Genomic DNA, 21,987 nt, shown 5'->3' with positions numbered 1-21,987 from the left:
CTTGGTTTTTAAAACTAAGCACTATCTATAGTTCATAAACAATATGTTTAATCGTTTGCAATAACATTTGTATGCAACTTTTTCGAATTTTATACAATTTGTCGATATCTTTGCGTCACTAACGTTGCAAAATTTATAAATCTTATCAAATTTTAAGAATTTTACGCTACTGTGCGATATTTTAATAGATATTATTGTAGGGACATGCGTGCAGTTGTACAACTTTGTAGAGTTTCTATAAAAAAAATCGGATTTATATACTTTTATAGCGCCTTTTCCCAGCCTTCAAAGCGCTGTAATATCGCTGCCATGGTGAATCATCAAAATCAGATCGCATCAACTAGGCTGGTTGCAGCCGAACCTGGCGCAAACATATCCGCACTTAAATTGTAACATCCACCAATCATCTGTGCAGCTCCCCAAATTCCATTGGGTGAAGAAAGTTTTTGATATAAACTAATCACGGATTTTTGAAAAGCAGGAGTAAACCGGATATCAGTGCACCAGCTGCGAACTTTCATTTTAAAAGCAGCTGGATAAAATAATGTCACTTCAATTAAAAACCTAAAATAAATCCAAACGTTTTCTTTTCTAATCAACATTTTATAGATATTGTATGAATAATACCGTTAACTTGACATTAGTCAACCAGGTACGTACTTTCATCGAGCGGAATAGCTTGGTAAAAAATAATCATAAAACGTTTTAAAGGAGTATTTCGTGATCCTAGTATCCTCTTTTCATGACATTTTTCAGTAGATATTCACGAAAAAAACGTATTCCCAAAATTTCTGTTGATTCCGATTTTGGGTTTGCGAGTTATGCATGATTATGTGCGTGGGGTGAGTGCTCCTTGTGTGTTGTAATTTCGTTCTGGTGTACCAGAACGTAATTCAAATTTCACGATATTTTTTACCTGCAAGAAATTTTTTGTACATAAACATTATGTAGCCAGAGGTTTCCAGTGGTATAAAAATCTCAAATGATGGTGTGGATCACGAAATGCCCCTTTAAATGAAAACCTACCCGTCTAATAACACCAAATTAATTAATTTCTTTTCTGGTTAACATTTTTTTTAATAAACTACCGTTAATTTGATTTTAGGGTCACTCCATATCAAATCAAGGAGGCGCCCCACCTGACCCCCTTAGATTTGCTTTATATTTTAGTCATATGTTGTACCTGTAAAAATATTAAAACCTGCAAATTTGAGGTCTGTAGCTCTTACGGATTTTCTGTGGCAGGCATTTAAAGTTGGAGTAGGGAGGTCTAAATTTGGACCCAAAAGTTACCCTTTAAATAAATTTCATCTTTGGGAGTCTGTGCCTTCTTTATATAAAGAAAGAGAGGTCTGAAACTTTGCATACACACTAACTGCATGCCCAATTTGTCAAAAAATAAAAAATAAAAAAATTCTGTAATTGTGCGTTGTGTCACGGGGTCGTTAAATATGCAAGAAAAAATGTATGGTTTTGTAAACTGGCAAGTTTAGCCCCCCTAAATTCACATTTTTTGTCAGATTAATTATTTTTTGTTGTCACCGATGCTATAGGATAAATACAATGCATACCCAAAAAATTGGGGTCACAACTCATTTATATTTCGAACAGCGCCCTCACGAAGATGAAATTTATTGCAAATTCAACATTTTCAGCATACTGCAGTTACTGTCCGTTTTCCTATACACAATACACAGTGCTCTCACCATTGACGCGTGAACTCTACAAATGATGTACGTTGGAAGAATGGGCACATGCCTAGTTAACATCACTGTGTGAAAAATAACCAGCCAATATTTGAGCTATTCTCCAAACTTCTAGCAAATATATTTCTCTAACATGACCTAAAATTACAGCTAGGTTAGATGTTCAGAAATAGTCGCACTTTTGTAAAATATGAGTGAGGGCAAGGCATAGCTAGCCAACTCCCCGTGTTAATTGAATGGAGATTTGACCGAATATATTAGTATCGGACCGCTCACTTCTGAAGGATGCCACTAAAAAAGGGTATAAGCTACATTTTAACTATTCTAAATAGGTTCTAGAAAATATAGTTTTGTAACATGTCCCTAATTTTTAGCTAATTTAGATGTTTGGAGAGGGTCGCACTTTTGTGTTTTAGGAAGGATATGTAAACGACAGATAACACCAAAAATATGAAGAAATTATTTCCAAACCGTGTTAAGTCAACAATCATTATGTTGCTCATTTTGAAGAATGCTGGTTAACAAAAAGCAGGTCTTTGTCTCATTTCGTGAACAAAAGTACACATACCATTGTTTCCTTTCGTTTCCTTTATAATCGGTTACCCAACTGAAGCTATAATACCAGCTTTATTGTGATGTCGCACATTGAAAACAGACACTTGTGCACAACCAGAGAAGATCTGATTTAATCAGTTGAGCTGCTTCAATGAGTGTTATCTTGGTTTAATAGCTTTTAATGGGGTTTAAGTCCTGCAAAGGTCGAAATGAATTCTACTGTAGACATGACTGCATCATGGGGGGCCCAAAGTCGATGTGGTCCACCTTCAAAATTTATAAAACATCACTTTTATATAACTACTAGTCTTAAATTACAACTTTGCTAAGTCCCAGTAATTGTATAGGTTGACTTCATATAAAATGACAAGCCCAAAGTTGACCATTTTCTTATGATTGCATGTAGTGCAAATGTGCCGAATTCGGAAGGCTTGAAAGTCAAATTGGCCACAATATTAAAAATAAATGATTAGATGAGTAGTTATTGGCCCTATTTACTTTTATTTCCATTTCGTTTTACAGATTTTCTAAATTCACATTTTTTGTCAGATTAATTGTTTTTGGTTGTCACTGATGCGATATATAGGACAAATACAATGCATATCCAAGACATTGAGGTGACCATTTATTTACATTTCCAACAGCGCCCTCGCGAAGATGAAAATTAATGCAAATTCACCATTTTCAGGGGCCCAAAGTCGATGTGGTCAACCTTCAAAATTTATAAAACATCACTTTTATATGACTACTAGTCTTAAATTGCAACTTCGCTCAATCCCATTAATTTTATAGATTGACTTCATATAAAACGACAAGCCTAAAGTTGACCGTTTTCTTATGATTGCATGTACTGCAAATGTGCCGAATTCGGAAGGTTTAGAAGTCAAAATGGCCACAATATTGAAAATAAATGACTAGATGCATAGTTATTGGCCCTATTTACTTTTATTTCCATTTTATTTTCAATATTGGGGCCAATTTGACTTTCAAGCCTTCCGAATTCGGCACATTTGTACTACATGCAATCATAAGAAAATGGTCAACTTTGGGCTTGTCATTTTATATGAATCATCACCACTACCATGCACGATCACCACCAACAAAAAAAGTACCAATACTAAAGTCTGCACAAAAAGTAACGCAGCTGTTATAAATGCGCCTATAGCTTCAGAACTAATAATTGTTTGCACAATATTTTAACATAGAGAGAAGCATGATTTATTTACACGCATTTTGATACCCGATTTGACAAATGTCGTTCAATATTAACAACACAGTAGTACTTTTAAAGAAAAATACCCGAATTTCAAAGTTGTAGTTACAGCGATCAATGGTTATTACGCAAGCAATGTGGCACTTATATAACCCTCCATTATCTTCGCGCTGACTTCAAATCAATACAAATAGCTGCAACTTTTAAATTCGGGAATTTTTCTTGCAAAACACTGCTGTGTTGCTAATATTGAACAATATTAGACAAACGGGGTATCAAAATGCGCGTAAATAAATTCTTCTTTTTATGTTGAAATATTGTGAAAACAATTATTATTTTGTGAAGGTATAGGAGTATTTATAACAGCTGCGTTACTTTTTGTACAGTCTTTACATCAACAACAGCGCGTACCATGGACAAATTGAAAATAAAATTCAAAATGGTTTCATATTGCTCCGCTTGCAGAAACATTTAAACAAAAAGAATAGTTTGTAATAACACAGGTCAGGTGTTTTGTTACCTTGGTAATATGGCAAAGAAAATCGAATTCCATTGAGCCATGTTAACCTTGACCTAGTTTGTGATGTTACCTATGGAACAAAACATCCAAAACAATGCAACGTTTCTCATTTTGATTTATTTTTTCCAAAGGAACAATTTGAGACCAGAATTTTTTTCTATTATAAACGACTGTGGACCCAAAAACGTGACCTTTGACCTTTTTGCCTATAACTCAAGAACTGTATATTGGAGACTGGTCGAACTATACTTTTTCTGAATCCTTATGATGAGAGCAAGACATTGGTATGGTTTTAAACAAGATTTGACCAAATTTCACCCTTGCATAAGCGGCCATTTTGAATTGATACTGTTCCACTACTTAAGACTTTTGGGGACTTTTAATATTTTCTTTAATATGCTTTTCTGAAATGAATGGTGATTAAATGATTTACAATTAACTGATTTACAATTAGTGGTAGGTTAAGGGGGTACTACACCCCTGCCCAATTTTGTGCCTATTTTTTTTTATTTCAACGCAGACAGCAGTTGTGGTGTCAAAAATGAGGGAAAACCAATATTTGATCAATAAATCAATAACTACTTGCCTTGAGATGCTGAATTTTCAGTGCAGTAGTTGTAGTCCTTGCCCATATAATATACACATCTTACTTGTCACCAATGCGCTATAATTTTTGAGAACAATACAAACAGGCACACAATTGGCCAGGGGTGTAGTACCCCCTTAAGCCCTGATTTTCCTTAATTTATTCGCTAAATGCGCTACGCTTAAACGCGAATAAAACATTTTTCATGCGCTGCCGCTGTTTCCCTAAACGTAATAAATACACACAAAACAACATTCACATGGGATATGACGCCTTGTCGCAGCAGCTCTGGACTTGGTGTTGTGCTGAATTACGTGATACATGCTAAAAGCCTATCCTTAGGCCTGCGTACGGTACCGGACCAAAGATAAAATTATGCTAGCTTAACCGACGAACACGACATTGAGAAACGCGTTCTTAAACATGTTAAAAAACAAAACCGAACCTCGTTCTGTTGGGATCTGGAAAATCTACCGGTATGTCCTGGCTGTACTAATTCCAGGAAAAAACCTACTCTTAAGCCTACTTACCAGACCAAGAGAAAAATTAGATCAATTTACCAACAAACTCCAAATTAGGAAAAAGCATTCTTAAAAACAAAATCTAACCTTTTTCTCTTGAAATCTTGACAATTTACAGGTCTGTCCAGGGCGACCGCCAAGCGTAAAGTGAATCAAAAGTGATCACTTTCATTCTTCAATGAAACGCCTGAATAACCAATCGATCAATGCGATATTGTTATACAATCGCTGAACAACTTTTGTTCAACAGCTGATAGCTCCGTAAGAAAATACATTTATTCGCTAAATGCGCTACGCTTAAGGTGGTACGAAAGGCAAAATCAAGTTGCTCTGATTGAGATTAAAATAGACTTGTTGCAGAGAGATATGCAAAATAATCTTAATTCCAAAATTTGAGCCAAATCGGACAAACGGTTTTTGAGATATTGCTGTTGAAAGATTCTTTGTATTCTATTGTTTTTGCCAATATATTGATCAAGTTAATGAGGAAAATTGGCATAATGTGTTTCATGAATATTCATGTTTGCCAATATTTACCAATATCTTAGCATTATACCTTCATACTACTTTTATTTTATATGCAAATTTGATAAGGGAAAATCTTTGTTAAAGGTTTTCATAGAGATACAAAAGTTAACAGGTCAAAATTTTAAAAGTAGTCTGAAGGTTTATTCATAAAATATTGGAAAATATTGGCAAAATTATATTAATGAGCTACATTTTGCCAATTTTCCTCATTAACTTCATCAATATATTGGCAAAAACAATAGAATACAAAGAATCTTTCAACAGCAATATCTCAAAAACTGTTTGTCCGATTTGGCTCAAATTTTGGAATTAAGATTATTTTGCATATCTCTCTGCAACAAGTCTATTTTAATCTCAATCAGAGCAACTTGATTTTGCCTTTCGTACCACCTTAAACGCGAATAAAACATTTTCATACGCGCTGCCGCTGTTTCCCTAAACATAATAAATACACACAAAAACAACATTCACATGGGATATGACGCCTTGTCGCAGCAGCTCCTCCCGTAAAGACCAAAGAACGGGCTTATCGAGAAAAGGGCTCAATTTACTATAAATATGCAAAGGCCCTACATTGAACCGTGAAACCGATTAAACAATTCTCTAAATGTTAAAGCAAATAGTGAAATCGCAACTGGTCTCATTTTAAAGAGAAAACTTCTACATGATCTGATACAAGACATTAATCCATGTAGGCCTAATCACGTATACGAGCTTGAAGAATATCTTCAACACAACCGTATCTTTGGCATATTGTGAAAGCAAACACTTTGCTACTTCACAACCTGACTGGGCCGCCGCATAATCATATTCCTCCAGATCTTGAGCTATTACTATAGGAAAAAATCCTTCAAAATTCCAGCGTGGGCATGCAGCATGCAATAATGTAGGCCCTATATATATATAGCAACTAGCCTATAGCTTTCTAAATAGGCCTACACGTGTGTTCCTTTATATAACATTACTACCTCAGAAATATATTTATGAATGAGAACCCGCAAAAGCTTAATTGATCTGAAGAATTAAATCCTTGCCTACTTAAAACCTTATTTGCTACTCTCTGCAATTGTGAAGAGCATCATTAAAAATCTGAATACCGCATCTCTTCAAAGCTTAAATTCCGCTGAAGAAACCTGCTAAAATCAAAACGTCCGAAGGCATTATACGAATGCTATTCATCTCCATGAAATTTTTTGCCGGATGCTCTTTAGCAAACCAATTTCCAAGCCAAAAACACTGCTTGAAATCTCATGGCTTATTAAAGCTTAGTATTAAAGATATCAACATCATAATGCCAATTGCCATATTTTAATGCGTAGAACACTGATGATTTAGGCCTAAGTTCTCGAAGTGTTATTAATATGACTCGGATGGCCGGAACGGTAACGACAAAAAAAGGAAAGACACGATCAGTCTACTCAAGAGAATAATAATTTTTTTTCGAAATTCGCACAGCTAGGTGAAGTCATTGCGAATAGCTGCAACAGAATACGAAACCGAAATGGGGAACAGCTTAGTAGCGGATTTGTTGACTAGTTGAAATCACAGCGTGCATATTGATGCCTGAATGCCAGTATATTCGTCTTTAAATATCTATTGATCTCTGAATCGTTAGATTTCTGGCCGACAATCTTAAACCTCATGCTGCTATATCAATTTTGGATTGCGCCTTGACTTGCTAATAATGTATAGGCCTATATATAATATGACCGGCCTTCAGCTGATATTAGGCGTAGGCCCCCTATTTATGATTATCTTCTCAACACTAGGCATCTTTGTGCGCTTACAAAATGATATTTTTATATCTTGTTTCTTTTTAAAGAAAAAACGCAGAATGATCACTAATTATCAAATTCCTGTGTTAAGCTCTGGCTCCTCTTTGGAACACGTCTTTGATTAAAAACGCTTGCTATAACATAAGCAAATTTTAAATATTTCTGGCTTTTACTTTGCTCTATCTACTCTCACTCGGAGTATAAATTTCATTATTCCTTATATATCGATTACGATAAGTATACATGCTCTGTAGACGTCTCTTAGAAAACATCCCGAACAATAACTATTTCCATTTTGTAACGAATTTATAAAGACCGTTACACCGTGGTTCCTCTTAGGAACTCGTTCATGACCTTCGTAGCCAATACATAATTGCGCTTACCAATCAGTAACTCACGATTAAGCTTTGGTTCATCTCATGAACACATTCATGCCATTCGTAGCCAATAAACTTAATTATGCTGTCTGATCAGAAAATCATTACTCATGATTAAGCTCTGGTTCCTCTTAGGAACTCATTCATTCATTCATACCTCAGCAATGGAAATTCCTCTTTCCATTTAAGTACTCATTGCGCTCTGGTTCCTCTTAGGAACACACGTATTCGGGGCATTCTCAGCCAGTGGATGAAACTACCAGAATCTCATATTTACGCTCTATTTCCTCTTAGGCACTACTATACGTGGCGTTCAGTGCCAGTTTTTATAAGTCCAATGTAATTTCCATAACTCATAATTACGCTCTGGTTCCTCTTAGGAACATAATCATGGCGTGTACAGCCAATGGACTATTAATCCCGCTGTCCATTCAGACTCCTATAATACCCTCTGGTTCCTTTTGGGTCGCACTCATGGCATTTACAGCCAATATTCTGCCAATGAACTTTTAAATCCGCTTTCGAATCATGTTCTACCCTCTGGTTCAGCTTCATAGCATTTAAATTCAAATTTAAATTCAGTGGACATAATTACACTGTCCGCTAGCTCCCTGTTTCGTTGACAATTAACTTTACCCTTGCATATTATCAAGTATGCCCGACCCATTTCTCTGGCTCCTCTTAAGACCTCAACTTGGTTACCATTATCAACGCTTCTCGTTCCATAATAACTAATTACCGAATTTTCCTAAAAAAATCATTATTTCACTCCAACTCCTTTCTGGAACTCAATTAACTTCAGAAAACCCGATGTTTCATTCATATTATATTAATATAGGCAGTCTCAAAAGAGAACCATTACCGAATATACCTGGAAAGGCATACATGAACACCTTTTCAATAATTCTGATTTTGCGCTCATGTTTCCTCTTAGAAACACATTCGTGATATTTATATCCAGTGAAAACAGCATCATTGTCCGTTCTGTCTTAATCCGAACTACTACATTATGTGCTATACTAAACGGAAACGGGCCACCGCGTAACTGCGCTTGAAAGAAAAAACTTCCATTTCTCCCTTAACCAAGATTGCCCTTAACTTATGACATTAATGACGGGACCGCACTTAGCCCAAAGCACAGATATTAGGCTATGCTATGCAAACTAGACTGAAAAGCCTAATTGTAACAGATTACCAGATAGCTATGCAGGCATCGCCTACACTCACCAGCTCTGGAAACCAGGGAATGCACCTGAAGGAATGTAACTCAGCCTTACTCCCTCTTGACGTAAAAGAATACGACAAGCATAATTCTCATCTTCATAGAAGAAAATTGAATCTACTCTACCCTGTGAAAACCAAAATCAGAATCCTTACGCGAAAGAAAACTCACCACTAGCTGTTCAATGCTCAATTACCTAAATCCTACATCTCGTTTATATCCATCTGCAATCTCTTCGCGGGGAATTTAGAAAAACAAAGAAACATATAATCTTAACAATCTCAACATTTTGAACTCTTCCCAGTGGAGAAGTAATCTATACGGGGCTCCACCAAACTCGAGGAGCAATCCTTAAATTCTCCGGAACTTAACCAATGATGATAACTTTGACAAACGTAATTTATGCAGATATGAGATCCCAAACAAAACCGTTAACATAAAGAAGCCTGATATTATATTCGCAATGCTATCAATTTTATCAAATCAATATAAAAAGAATGATACATAACTTATTGAGCTTAAAGATTCTCATTAAAACTCAATAACTGTTAATATTGAGACTTTATGCCAATGTGACGGAATTCTGATAACCCGACAAAACAAATTGCATATTTTGGAAGCTTATTCTAAAAAATGACTACAACCTATTTCCAGTAACTGTAACTCAGTAATCTTTATTTATCTTTATGACATTATCTGATCGGGTCCGTAGATGTCATTATGTTTATGATAAAGCCTGAAGTCTTGCTGGCAAGACTAGACGACAACCCTGCTTGTAATCAATACTAATACATTGACCACTTTAAGCTCGAGAAAATGAAATGAATCAAGTAAACGATCTTAAAAGATTTGGCATTTCACGCACTTGCGCTTATTTTGTTTCTTTATACATTTTGAACCGACATCTGAATACTTATCGAAAGCTAAAATCTTGCTCTTTAGCTCGATCTCTGAAACATTAGAAATAAAACAATACATTTTGGAATATAATGGCAATCATAGCCAGTTGACATTATTCCCCTATCCAATCGGAAACTCATGATTGAGTTCCTCAATATGAAAAAAAAAAGAATATCAAAATTAATGACCTCTGAATGTTGGCACAATTCCTCTTTTAAACCTGTTTTACCAATCCTTCTGTTCACCAAAATCAGTTTGCTTAGATGTAGGCTATCTTCTTAAAAACTGCATCTGCATGTAATTGCGGGATTATTGCTCTTAAACATGTTTTACTCAAACTCTGACACCACGAAATTGGAGTCAAAATCTTCAGGCAAAATCTGAATATCAACAACTCATCTCAACCACCCTTTTATTATCGGGGGTTAATTATAACTGCGCTCAAACTGCACAAACCAAATATTTCTACCTCGTAACACCGAAAACCCCGGGACTTCCGACTGCTCCAGGTTGAGGTATTCTGTGATAAAAATCTGATGGTTGAAATTACGCTATTTCCAAATTATTATTAATGTTATTATCAGTGATAACAAATCTAGAATCTACAAAAACTGCAAAAACGCTAATGTATATTTTGACTTCTACTTTGAAATGAATATCCTGTAATCATATTAATAATGTATAACCCGGAATGCTGACAACAATGATGCCATATTTTGGCTTCAGGCAGCTATTGATACGCTCCTTCATTTACCCGACATATACAGATATCGGTGCAATATTGCCATTAAGTTTGACTTCAGGCAGCTACTAATACGCTCCTGTAATGAACTCTCCATTCGGTTATCAGTGTATAAATGACATCCACGTCTTTGAATTATTAATCAAAATTCCGATCACCGACGGAATTATTTTAAGCTGTACATGAATAAAATTTACTAACCTGGCTAGTTCCTCGTACAAAAAGCTGTCCAACATGGAGAAAGAAAAACCGGAGAAAGGATAGAACTTGCCTCCCTGCTTACCATCGCCATTGCATAGACGTATCATTGGTGAGCTTACCACTATTAATGGTCATCCAACCATTTACCTGCGAAACCGCTTCAAAAACACGTGTCTGTCTGTCAGCGCCACTTGCGTAAGGCCTACTGTTCTCTTGAGCAATGCCAATGTGCTGTAATTTCCAGCCAGCTAGAAGAATTCTGTTGATATAAACTCATCCAAAAGCGTGGAAACTGCTACCATAGTGAATTAGATTATGAAGTGGGCACATGCTATATAGACTACAAAGGGCATGAACTATTTTTTAGAACTAAGAAATCCGCGAAATCTAGATGCAAATCTAGATAAAAGCACAACAGGTCTGTCCAGGGCGACCGCCAAGCGTAAAGTGAATCAAAAGTGATCACTTTCATTCTTCAATGAAACGCCTGAATAACCAATCGATCAATGCGATATTGTTATACAATCGCTGAACAACTTTTGTTCAACAGCTGATAGCTCCGTAAGAAAATACATTTGATTGGCCTACGTTTACTTGTAACGCTTTTTAACTCTTCTTGGTATAAGAGGTGAACACATCAAACCATTCATTTGAATATTAAAAGTATGTGTGTAATTGTGTATTGCTTAATTGTAGGAACTACAACACCCTGTTTATGAACTACTAGTAAACATCTTGGTTTTTAAAGCTAAGCACTATCTATAGTTCATAATATATTTAATCGTTTGCAATAACATTTGTATGCAACTTTTTTCGAATTTTATACAATTTACCGATATCTTTGCGTCACTACGTTGCAAAATGTATAGAATCTTATCACATTTAAAGAATTTTACGCTACTGTGCGATATTTTAATAGATATTGCTGTAGGGACATGCGTGCAGTTGTACAACTTTGTAGAGTTTCTACAAAAAAATTAATAAATTTCGGATTTATATACTTTTATAGCGCCTTTTCCCAGCCTTCAAAGCGCTGTAATTTCGCTGCCATGGTGAATCATCACAATCAGATCGCATCAACTAGGCTAGTTGCAGGCGAACCTGGCACAAACCTATCCACACTTAGATTGTAACATCCACCAATCATCTCTGCAGCTCCCCAAATTGCATTGGGTGAAGGAAGTTTTTGATATAAATTAATCACCGATTTTTGAAAAGCAGGAGTAAACCGGATATCAGTTCACCAGCTGCGGACTTTCATTTTAAAAGCAGCTGGATAAAATAATGACAATTCAATTACAAAATAATTGACTATTAATTAAAAACCTAAAATAAATCCAAACGTTTTCTTTTCTAATCAACATTTTATAGATATTTTATGAATAATACCGTTAACTTGACATTAGTGAACCAGGTGCGTACTTTCATCGAGCGGAATAGTTTGGTAAAAAATAATCACAAAACATTTTAAAGAAGTATTACGTGATCCTAGCATTCTCTATTCATGACATTTTTCAGTAGATATCACGAAAAAAACGTATTCCCAAAATTTCTGTTGATTCCGATTTTGGGTTTGCGAGTTATGCATGATTATGTGCGTGGGGTGAGTGCTCCTTGTGTGTTGTAATTTCGTTCTGGTGTACCAGAACGCAATTCAAATTTCACGATATTTTTTACCTGCAAGATTTTTTTTGTACATAAACATTATGTAGCCAGAGGTTTCCAGTGGTATAAAAATCTCAAATGATGGTGTGGATCACGAAATGCCCTTTAAATGAAAACCTACCCGTCTAATAACACCAAATTAATGAATTTCTTTTCTGATTAACATTTTTTTAAATAAACTACCGTTAATTTGATTTTAGTGAACCAGGTGTGTACTTCATCAAGCTGTAGCTAGGTTTAATTAAGAATGACAAACAAAAATCGAGTCATATGCACTTTCAAAGGACATATTTTGTGTGACTTTTTAGTTATGGCAAAAAGAAGTCACATTACACATGTTACAAAATAATGAGAATGGAGATAAAGAGCCATTTGGTTAACATAACTTAATATTATTTTGTTATCCTTAAGGGGGTACTATACCCCTGGTCAATTTTGTGCCTATTTTGCATTTTTCTCAAACATTATAGCACATTGGTGACAAGTAAGATATGTATATTATAGGGGCAAGGACTGCAACTACTGTACTGAATATTCAGCGACTCAAAGCAAATAGTTATTGATTTATTGATCAAACACTGGTTTTCCCTCATTTTTGAGTGTAACTCCACAACTGTTGTCTGTGCTGAAATAAAAATTTCCAGAGCAGTAGTTGTAGTCCTTGCCCCTATAATATACATATCTTACTTGTCCCAAATGCGCTATAATTTTTGAGAAAAATGCAAAAATAGGCATAAAATTGGGCAGGGGTGTAGTACCCCCTTAATCGTGTCACAAACCGTGTAAAATATTCTTTAGAAACAGCAGCAGGTTGAATAGGCCTAAACGATATGGCTTCATAGTTCCTTTTTTTCTTACGTACATGTTATACCAGATACAAATCTTGAAATTTTGAGCATGTACTTCTGAATATTGTGTTTTATACACTTTAAAAATTGTATGTATGATTGTATTTTAACTTTTATTTAATATTAATATTATCAATTGCATGTTGATGATTATTGCTTTTCAAGATTTGTAAACGTGTAGTAGGACCATGTCAGACTACTGGGTCACTCCATATGATATCAAGGAGGCTCCCCACCTGACCCCCTCAGATTTGCTTTATATTTTAGTCATATGTTGTACCTGTAAAACAATTAAAAACCTTTAAAGTCATTTTAAAAGTTGGAGTATGGGGGTCTAAATTTGGACTCAAAAGTTACCCTTTAAATAAATTTCATCTTTGAGAGTCTGCGTCTTCTTTATAAAAAGAGAGAGAGGTCTGAAACCTTGTATACACACTAACTACATGCCCAATTTGTCAAAAAGTAAAAAAACATTTCTGTAATTGCGTGTTGTGTCACGGGGTCATTAAATATGCAAGAAAAATGTAATGTTTTGTAAACTGGCAAGTTTAGCCCCCATAAACTCACATTTTTTGTCAGATAAATTATTTTTTGTTGTCACTGATGCTATATATAGATTAAATACAATGCATATCCCAAAAGTTGAGGTCACAACTCATTTACATTTCGAACAGCGCCCTCACGAAGATGAAATTTATTGCAAATTCAACATTTTCAGGGGGCCCAAAGTCGATGTTATAATAGTCAAAATTTATAAAACATCACTTTTATATGACCACTAGTCTTAATTTACAACTTTGCTCAATCCCAGTAAATTTATAGGTTGACTTCATATAAAACGACAAGCTCAAAGTTGACCATTTTCTTATGATTGCATGTACTCCAAATGTGCCGAATTCGGAAGGCTTAAAAGTCAAAATGGCCACAATATTGACAATAAATGACTAGATGCGTAGTTATTGGACCTATTTTACTTTTATTTCCAATATTGGGGCCAATTTAGCTTAAGAGGCTTTATCCGATAGACTCAGATGGTAGGTGGAAGATGGGGGTCAGCAAATTTTGTTCATATTTTGTCAATCAAACATGTGTCCATGAGTATTTACAGTGGAGGTATTAAAAAATTTGAGGACCCCCCACTGGGAGATACTGGACCCCCCTCAAATTTACCCTCATGATTGTCTTCTCAGACACAAAAATTTTGAAATGTGCACTAACTTTTGATTAGAGTCACGTAATAACTCGCATCTGCAGACATTTTATTTATACTTCACAGTAATAATACACATTTTGTCTCGACATAACAATTAAAAATTCTTTGGACAACATTTGGGTTGTTCCATTTTCAGAGAGGGGTGTAATGGTCTTTTCAGCAATTGTGTAAATGTGAAATATCCTAATTTTGAAGCAAAGTTTGCAAGATGATTGTGAGAGTTCCTCAATATTTTTGTCAAAGTTATTTACTTGTTGGATAAAGTAGATATAGGTTGAACAATTGAGCAAATAAAAATCGTGGAGACTTTTTCCGTTTTAAAATGAGCACATCTTACTTTATGCTCTTTTTTCAGAAAAGTGCAAAATCCTAATTTTAAAGCAAAGTTTGCAAGATGATTGTGAGAGTTCCTCAATATTTTTGTCAAAGTTATTTACTTGTTGGATAAAGTAGATATAGGTTGATCAATTGAGCAAATAAAAATCGTGGAGACTTTTTCCGTTTTAAAATGTGCACATCTTACTTTATGCTCTTTTTCAGAAAAGTGCGATATTTTTCATGCTAAACTCAAGTACGGTGATTTTCTAAGTTTAAAAATGACAATATTTTTCTTTATTTTTAGCTGTATTAAATAAAGCCTAAATTTTCATTTAAGCTCCAAATTTGTCTATCTTTACAGGTAAGGTTCAGTTTTTATTGACAAATGTTAGAAAGTGATGCAGCTATTTCAACATCGAAACTAATACTAAAACGGGCTCTGTTAGCAGTTATTCGGAGAGGGCCTACTTTTCTTGTGAAATCGAATTTGCTTAAGGGCTGGGGTATGAACGTTTGGACAGTATTTATTTTGGGACATCAGAGCACATCAGACATATCGAATTGCATTCTGAATACGAAGAATGTCATTCTGATATCAAATAATTTAGATTTTTTGAAATTCGCAATGTAATACACATTTTATGGCAAATGATTAAAAATTGATATTTTTGATATTTAACAGTACTCGAAGTGGGATGAAAAGCCGACGATCAATTGAAAATTTTGACCTTTCTTATTGAAGATATGGATTTTTTTCCCAAAACACCAAAAAAAATTAGGTCTTTTTGGGAAAAAATCCATATCTTCAATATGAAAGGTCAAAATTTTCAATTGACCGTTGGCTTTTCCTCCCTGCTACATACACTTTAAGAATATATCATTAGATTTATATAATTTATTTCGAGCACTGTTATATATCAAAAATTGAAAAATATCAAATTTTTATAATTTGTCATAAAATTTGTATTATATTGTGATTTTCAAAAATGAAAATTATTTGATATCAGAAAGACATGCTTCATATTCAGAATGCAATTGATAGGTCCGAGGTGCTCTCATGTCCCACAAAAAATACTGTCGAAACGCAATAAACGCTCATTTTAGATCCCTTAATGTTACTGGGAAAATTCGCTTAAATATTAGTATAAATGGCAATTGCCATGACAACTGCCTTCTCTTTGAAATCTCCTAATACATGTAGCTTAAAATTAAAGAATCCATGTATATCAATATACTTATAAAGTGTAATACAAACTTTTTTAATGCAACAAATTGCTCAAAATGAAGAAAATGGGTCAATTTGGGGTCAAACTGCCCAAAATTCAAAGATCATAGATTACTGGGGAAATTCGCTTAAATATTAGTATAAATGGGCATTGCCATGGCAATTGATTTCCCTTTGAAATCTCCTAATACATGTAGCTTAAAATTAAAGAATCCATATATCAATAATATACTCATTAAGTGTAATACAAACTTTTTAATGCAACAAATTGCTCAAAATTTGGGGTCAAACTGCCCAAAATTCAAAGGTCATAGGTCACAGAAAAATGTTGTTGCTGTCATCTGGGATGAGGGAGGCAACAAAAGTTGGTATATTGCGTTTTACCTTGATGATAATGGGGACGAAACGCGGGGGACAAAACCTTCGAGTGGATCACCTGATGCGCGTTGGTACTGATACCGGGGATGAAAGCTGTTAGCAGCGACCACAGGGCACTGATGATGATATAGGACACTATCATGCAGCAGTTTGAGATTGTGCCTGTGACACTTATCAGTTTCCGTAGCAACATAACAACTAGCCATTTATATTATGTGTGTTTTTTTGTTGTAAATTTTACCTCATATTGTGGAGATGTCCTTAAAAATTTTACTCCTAAATAGCCAGTATCGAGGATAATAATTTTTTCTCCCTCATCTTATTTTAACATACCACTGTCACCGTAGAAGGTCAAGGGTCAATACACATGACTTGGTTGGAGCTCTCCCTACTGACAGTGTAAAAAAGATCAGGAAAAGAAAATTTATTATCCCTGATACTGGCTATTTCGGGTAAAGTTTAGGTCATGTTCACATGATGAGGGAATTTGTCAAAAAATGTTACAGGGGAAATTTACTTTAAAATTAATATAATTGGCCATTGCCATGGAAACTGCCTTCTCCTTGAATTATCCTAGCTCACAATTAAAGAAGCCTCGTATAATCAGTAATATAAAGTGTAATACAAACTTTTGTAATGCAAGAAATTGCTAAAAATGTAAATACAATAAAATCCATTAAACTATCAAAATTGTATAAAAGTCTGCAGTGCAAAAATCTACATTTTTTACTTGATGTAACGTATGTTGTGTGTCTATTTTGTTTTTCCAATTTATAATGTTATGTAAGTTTTAACCTGTTGTCTAGCTTTTTCTGTGATTTAAATATGAGGTCTATGGGCCTGGTTCAAAGTGTGGGTAAAAAAGGTGCATTAGGTCAGAAATGGTCGTAACTCAACACATGAAGATTTGAGACTACTTCTAACTGCATAAATAGATTGATTGACCCAAAACAACATAGACTAGACGCCAGAACCTGGTAAAAAGACCCAAAAAATGACAAAGGTATGGCTAAAAATGTGATTTTCAGGGAAAAATGCGGCCATTTTGGATTTTTGCTGTGCACATTCTTTTTTGAAACCCAGGCTTAACATTTGTAATTTCATGTTGAGATAGGCCTAGGTCAAATAGAACATACAAAAAACCTTATCCCGAAGCAAAACAAAACAAGTCCCATTTATAGCCCACTCCTAGCATTAAGTTCCACCCCCAGGTTATTAGGATTTAGTACTTTGGGGTATGGGGCCCTACTAGGCCTAGTTCCTATAGCTTAAGTACTGATGCATGTGAAATGATTAAGAATCAGAAAAATAGGAGCTTGTGATTCATAATACCACTAACATGTATGAATACGAGCTTGTGACATGAGGTAGGGGCTCATATTCAAGGAGCATTAGGCCTATCTACTGGCGATTTTACCAATATGCTCAAGAGAAACACCTACCCCTGTATTTGATTTGCATTCTTAAATGTGGTTCTTAACTCCTCAATGCAATAACTGACTATTGGCTCAAGAAAAGGGACTGCTACAGTGAAAAGATCTTATATTTGATGTTGGTGTTGTATATAGCATCATTATACCAATGTCACATATTGGGAAAATCCATGTTTGTGTTCTATGAAAAGTAAAAAAGTCTCCATGATTTTTATTGCATTATATAAATGACCTATGTACAGAGGTTCTCTCCTGTAATGAACAATGTGAGAAAGATTGAGGAACTCCTACAATGACGTCACAAAGTAGAAGGATATTTCACTTTTTTTCAAAAGTTGTAAAATGTGAAATATGGGCCCCACCCTGTTCATAAATGGAACATCCCAAAATAACCATTTGTTGTTTTATATTTTTCGTATAGTCTTCTGATGAAAGAAGGTGTGTAGAAAAATTTACTTTCATAGATGCTTGTCTTAGGTGCCAAAATTTTGTTCAAAAATGGCATAAAACGGCATTTACAAGTCAGAGAAATACGTGTTAGGGGGCATATTTTAGGGGGCCCCATATTTCCCAGGAGGGGGCATAGCAGATTTTTTTATACTGATTATTATGAACACTTATCCAAACTTATTAAATTGCCAAAATATGGTTGAAATTTGCTGACCCCCATCTTCCACCTTTTTCCCATGGCATCAGTATTTCTCAGAAAATCTCTCTTAAAAGCCTTCCAAATTCGGCACATGATAATGAAAATCATTTTTTTTTTGCTGCTTCGATCACCAAAACAACGTGTACACTTGAAGTAAGAAAATGGTTACGCATCACGTACTAGAAAAACAAAAAAACTAAATAAAGGACAGTTCAACCCATCCAATGTGGTACAACTAAAACTTTATAATGAACAAACAAAATTAACAAATATCGGAGCAAACTCCAGATAAAAAAATATCTGCGCCACTATGACCAACTGTTATCATGACAATAGTGTTTAGGTACGCCCGGAAGGTACGTAGGGCCAACGCTAGGCTGCGGTTTTGTAAGCTTAATATACGTGTATAATAATAATATACCTTGATTTTGTCAATATTTCTAGCACATCCAACGACTTTCAACCCCAACTGAGCGAATCGTTTAACAATACCAGCACCAATACCAACAGATGCACCAGTCACCAGAGCCACTCTACCAACCCAACGATCTGACATTGTGCAAAGTATTAAACTTTGGTGGAAAAACCAGGCGAATCAATCTCTCTCTATAGCTATAGATTCGTATGTAATTTAATACGATCTCTGGTTGCACACCACTAAATACACCGCATTGAAATACACGTGAAAAAAGTTCTTACTACACTTCCGATACCAGCTGATACCGATGATAGCAAATATTATAAATGACTACTCATAAGGCCGGGGACACCCAGCTTCGGCCACTTGTTTGCAGTACTTTGAACTCTCAAAGGCCCGGATCAAAGGTCGGTGCACAATACCAACATCAACAAGAACTGTCTTTTAAAAAAACGCCACACGGAAATTAAACACACTCCCCATGATTTTTGTCATTTTTTCTTAATTCTCAGTAACCTTATTTTGTATAACTTTCTCACATGAATGTACCTCTTTCTTTCCCCATAGTTTGTTTTACTGTTATCCCATCTTACTTGTATGCAAATCTGAAAGTTGAAACAGATATTTTCATTTCTTTAGTTAATTAGCATGATTACCAGTTTTTACGTTAAGTTGGGTTACATACGGCGCATTAAGGTACCATGAGGGCGTAAACATTAATTTACCGTGCTGATTCGATTTTCTGAGGGGGTAAGATATGAGCTGTGAATATACTAGATTGGGGATATTTCTGGGTATCCGTAGCAGTTAATTTGTAAAAAACGTCATTTGTATGTAATATCTGCCTAACCGTCCTTGATTTGACTTACTTGACTTATATGCGCAGGCCGGTGTGGCCCTTTGCACTCTGCCGAGTAAGCCTCCTCCATTCAGTTCTGTCTGTTGCTTGTGTCTTTGCTTCCTGTGGGGTCATACCCAAGTCTCTCTGAATTTGGTCCTTCCATCTGGTTGGTGGACGACCTGGTGGTCATTTCTTGCTGAAGTCATTAATGTAAGCTTGGTGGGGAAGCCGATGTAGAGGCATCCTGAAGATGTGCCCAGCCCATTTCAAACGTCTCCGGCAGAAAACATCATTGATGGAGCTAGTGATGTTGAGACTCTGTCTGATGGAATTGTTGCGGATTTTGTCAAGTAGGGAAACTCCAAGCATTGCTCTAAGGCATCGCATTTCAAAGACATCCAGTCTGTGTCGATCGAATTCACGTAGCTCACAGGATTCTGACCCATAGGTGGCAAATAGGGAGGATGAGGGACTGGTAGATCCTTACTTTCAGCGATCTGGTGATGTCATGGTTAGACCAGATGGTATTTTTCAATCTACCAAATGCCCAGGCTGCCAACTTTGTGCGACGTTTAATATCCTCTTCTACTGAGGGCACACTGCTACCCAGAAAGACAAAGTTATTTACCTTGTCAACGGGCATTTGGTTCAGCATGATATCTCTTGGATCGTCAGACATGATCTTGCATTTTGTTGGGTTAATTTTCATTCCCCAGCTGCTGCATGCTTTTTCCAATTCATTAGTGGAGATTTGCAGGTTCTCAAAGTCCATATCCATGAGTGTGGTGTCATCTGCATATCGGATGTTGTTAATGCATATGTCACCCATCTGCACACCTGAACCTAGATTTTGGATGTCCTTCATGACAAACTCCAGATATAGATTGAAGAGGCATGGTGAGAGAAGACATCCCTGTCTAACACCAACTAGGACTTCAAACCAATCGGCGATCTTTCCATTTGCGACAACTGAGCATTTGGTTTGCTCATACATTTTTGCAATGAGGTTCACCAGTTTGGTGTCTACTCCTACTGCTCGCAGACATTTCCAAAGGGCCTCCCTCCATATGGTGTCAAATGCTGCTTTGAAGTCTACAAAGTTCCAGTGTATTGGAATGCGTCTTTCTTTCGCCTTTTCATAGATTTGGCGTTCTGTAAATACCGCATCTGAGGTGCCTCTGGAACTCCTGAACCCACACTGTTCCTCTCTCAGATGGTTATCTACAGTCTGTTGTATTCGGTTAAGAACCATCCTACAGAATACTTTTCCCGGGATTGACAGGAGGGTAATAGCTCTGTAGTTGGCTGGGTCCAGTTTGTCACCCTTTTTGTATACCATGTATACAGGGGTTATTAGACCTTTACTCCAGTCTTCAGGGATTTTTCATCAACCCAGGCGGTGTTGATGATCTTCAACAACATTTGTTTCAACATGGGTCCTCCTGCTTTCAACACTTCTGCTGAAATCTTATCCCAACCACACGCTTTGTTGTTTTTAAGCTTCTTGATGGCCTCTTCAACTTCATCTATTGAAAAGGGCACACTTGCTGTGGCAGGGTTAACAGGCTCCGGGATGGAATTAAGTATATTACAGTCTCTGGGGAATTCTGTATTCAGATGTTTACTGAAGTATTCCTCCCAACACTTCATTACTTCCCCTGGGGCTGTTTTCAGTGAACCATGTTTGTCTTTGGCTGCAGTTTGATCACACCTGCTAGCTTTGTGACTTTCTTGAAGAGATCATGGCTTATGTTCTTTGCATGGGCTTCTTCCATTTCTTGAAAGTCTTTTTCAAGAAGTTTCCTTTTCCACTGCTTCACTTGATATTTGACCCCTTTGTTCAGCTTCCGATAGCAGTTCTTGTTTGGAGCTGAGGGGTTGTTTAACATCAAGACTCAGGCTTTTCTTCTCAAGTGGCACATTTTCCTGACTTCTTCAGGCAATCCCTTCACTTGGCGAGCCCTCCTTATACCAACTGATTCTTCAGTAATTTTGTTTGTCGTGTCTCTTCTACATCAGTATCCTCCAGTTGAAGCAGGGGTTCAAAAGTACCACCAATCTTGGCTCTGAACTCTTCTGCAATCAGGGGGTTGGTAAGTCTACTGACGTCATAGCTTTTTGGAGTTGTTTTCAGGCGTTTGGTTCTGACTGGT

The 21,987-nt window shown here is 36.0% G+C and overlaps 1 protein-coding gene across 1 annotated transcript in view; it reads right to left on the bottom strand.

Moving 5' to 3' along the window:
* The window catches only part of LOC140162583 (dehydrogenase/reductase SDR family member 11-like), a 34,417-nt gene extending 15,155 nt beyond the window's left edge, over nt 1-19,262 (bottom strand). Inside the window, exon 1 of the mRNA XM_072185844.1 lies at nt 18,997-19,262. Coding sequence (XP_072041945.1) covers nt 18,997-19,131 — 135 coding nt within the window. The 5' untranslated portion in view covers nt 19,132-19,262. The remainder of the gene's footprint in view (nt 1-18,996) is intronic.
* Nucleotides 19,263-21,987: the final 2,725 nt, after the last annotated feature.

This window comes from Amphiura filiformis, chromosome 10 (assembly GCF_039555335.1).
Source record: "Amphiura filiformis chromosome 10, Afil_fr2py, whole genome shotgun sequence".
Taxonomy (NCBI): domain Eukaryota; kingdom Metazoa; phylum Echinodermata; class Ophiuroidea; order Amphilepidida; family Amphiuridae; genus Amphiura; species Amphiura filiformis.
The sequence above is the reverse complement of the archived record's forward strand: the minus strand, read 5'-3'. Positions and strand labels throughout refer to the sequence as shown.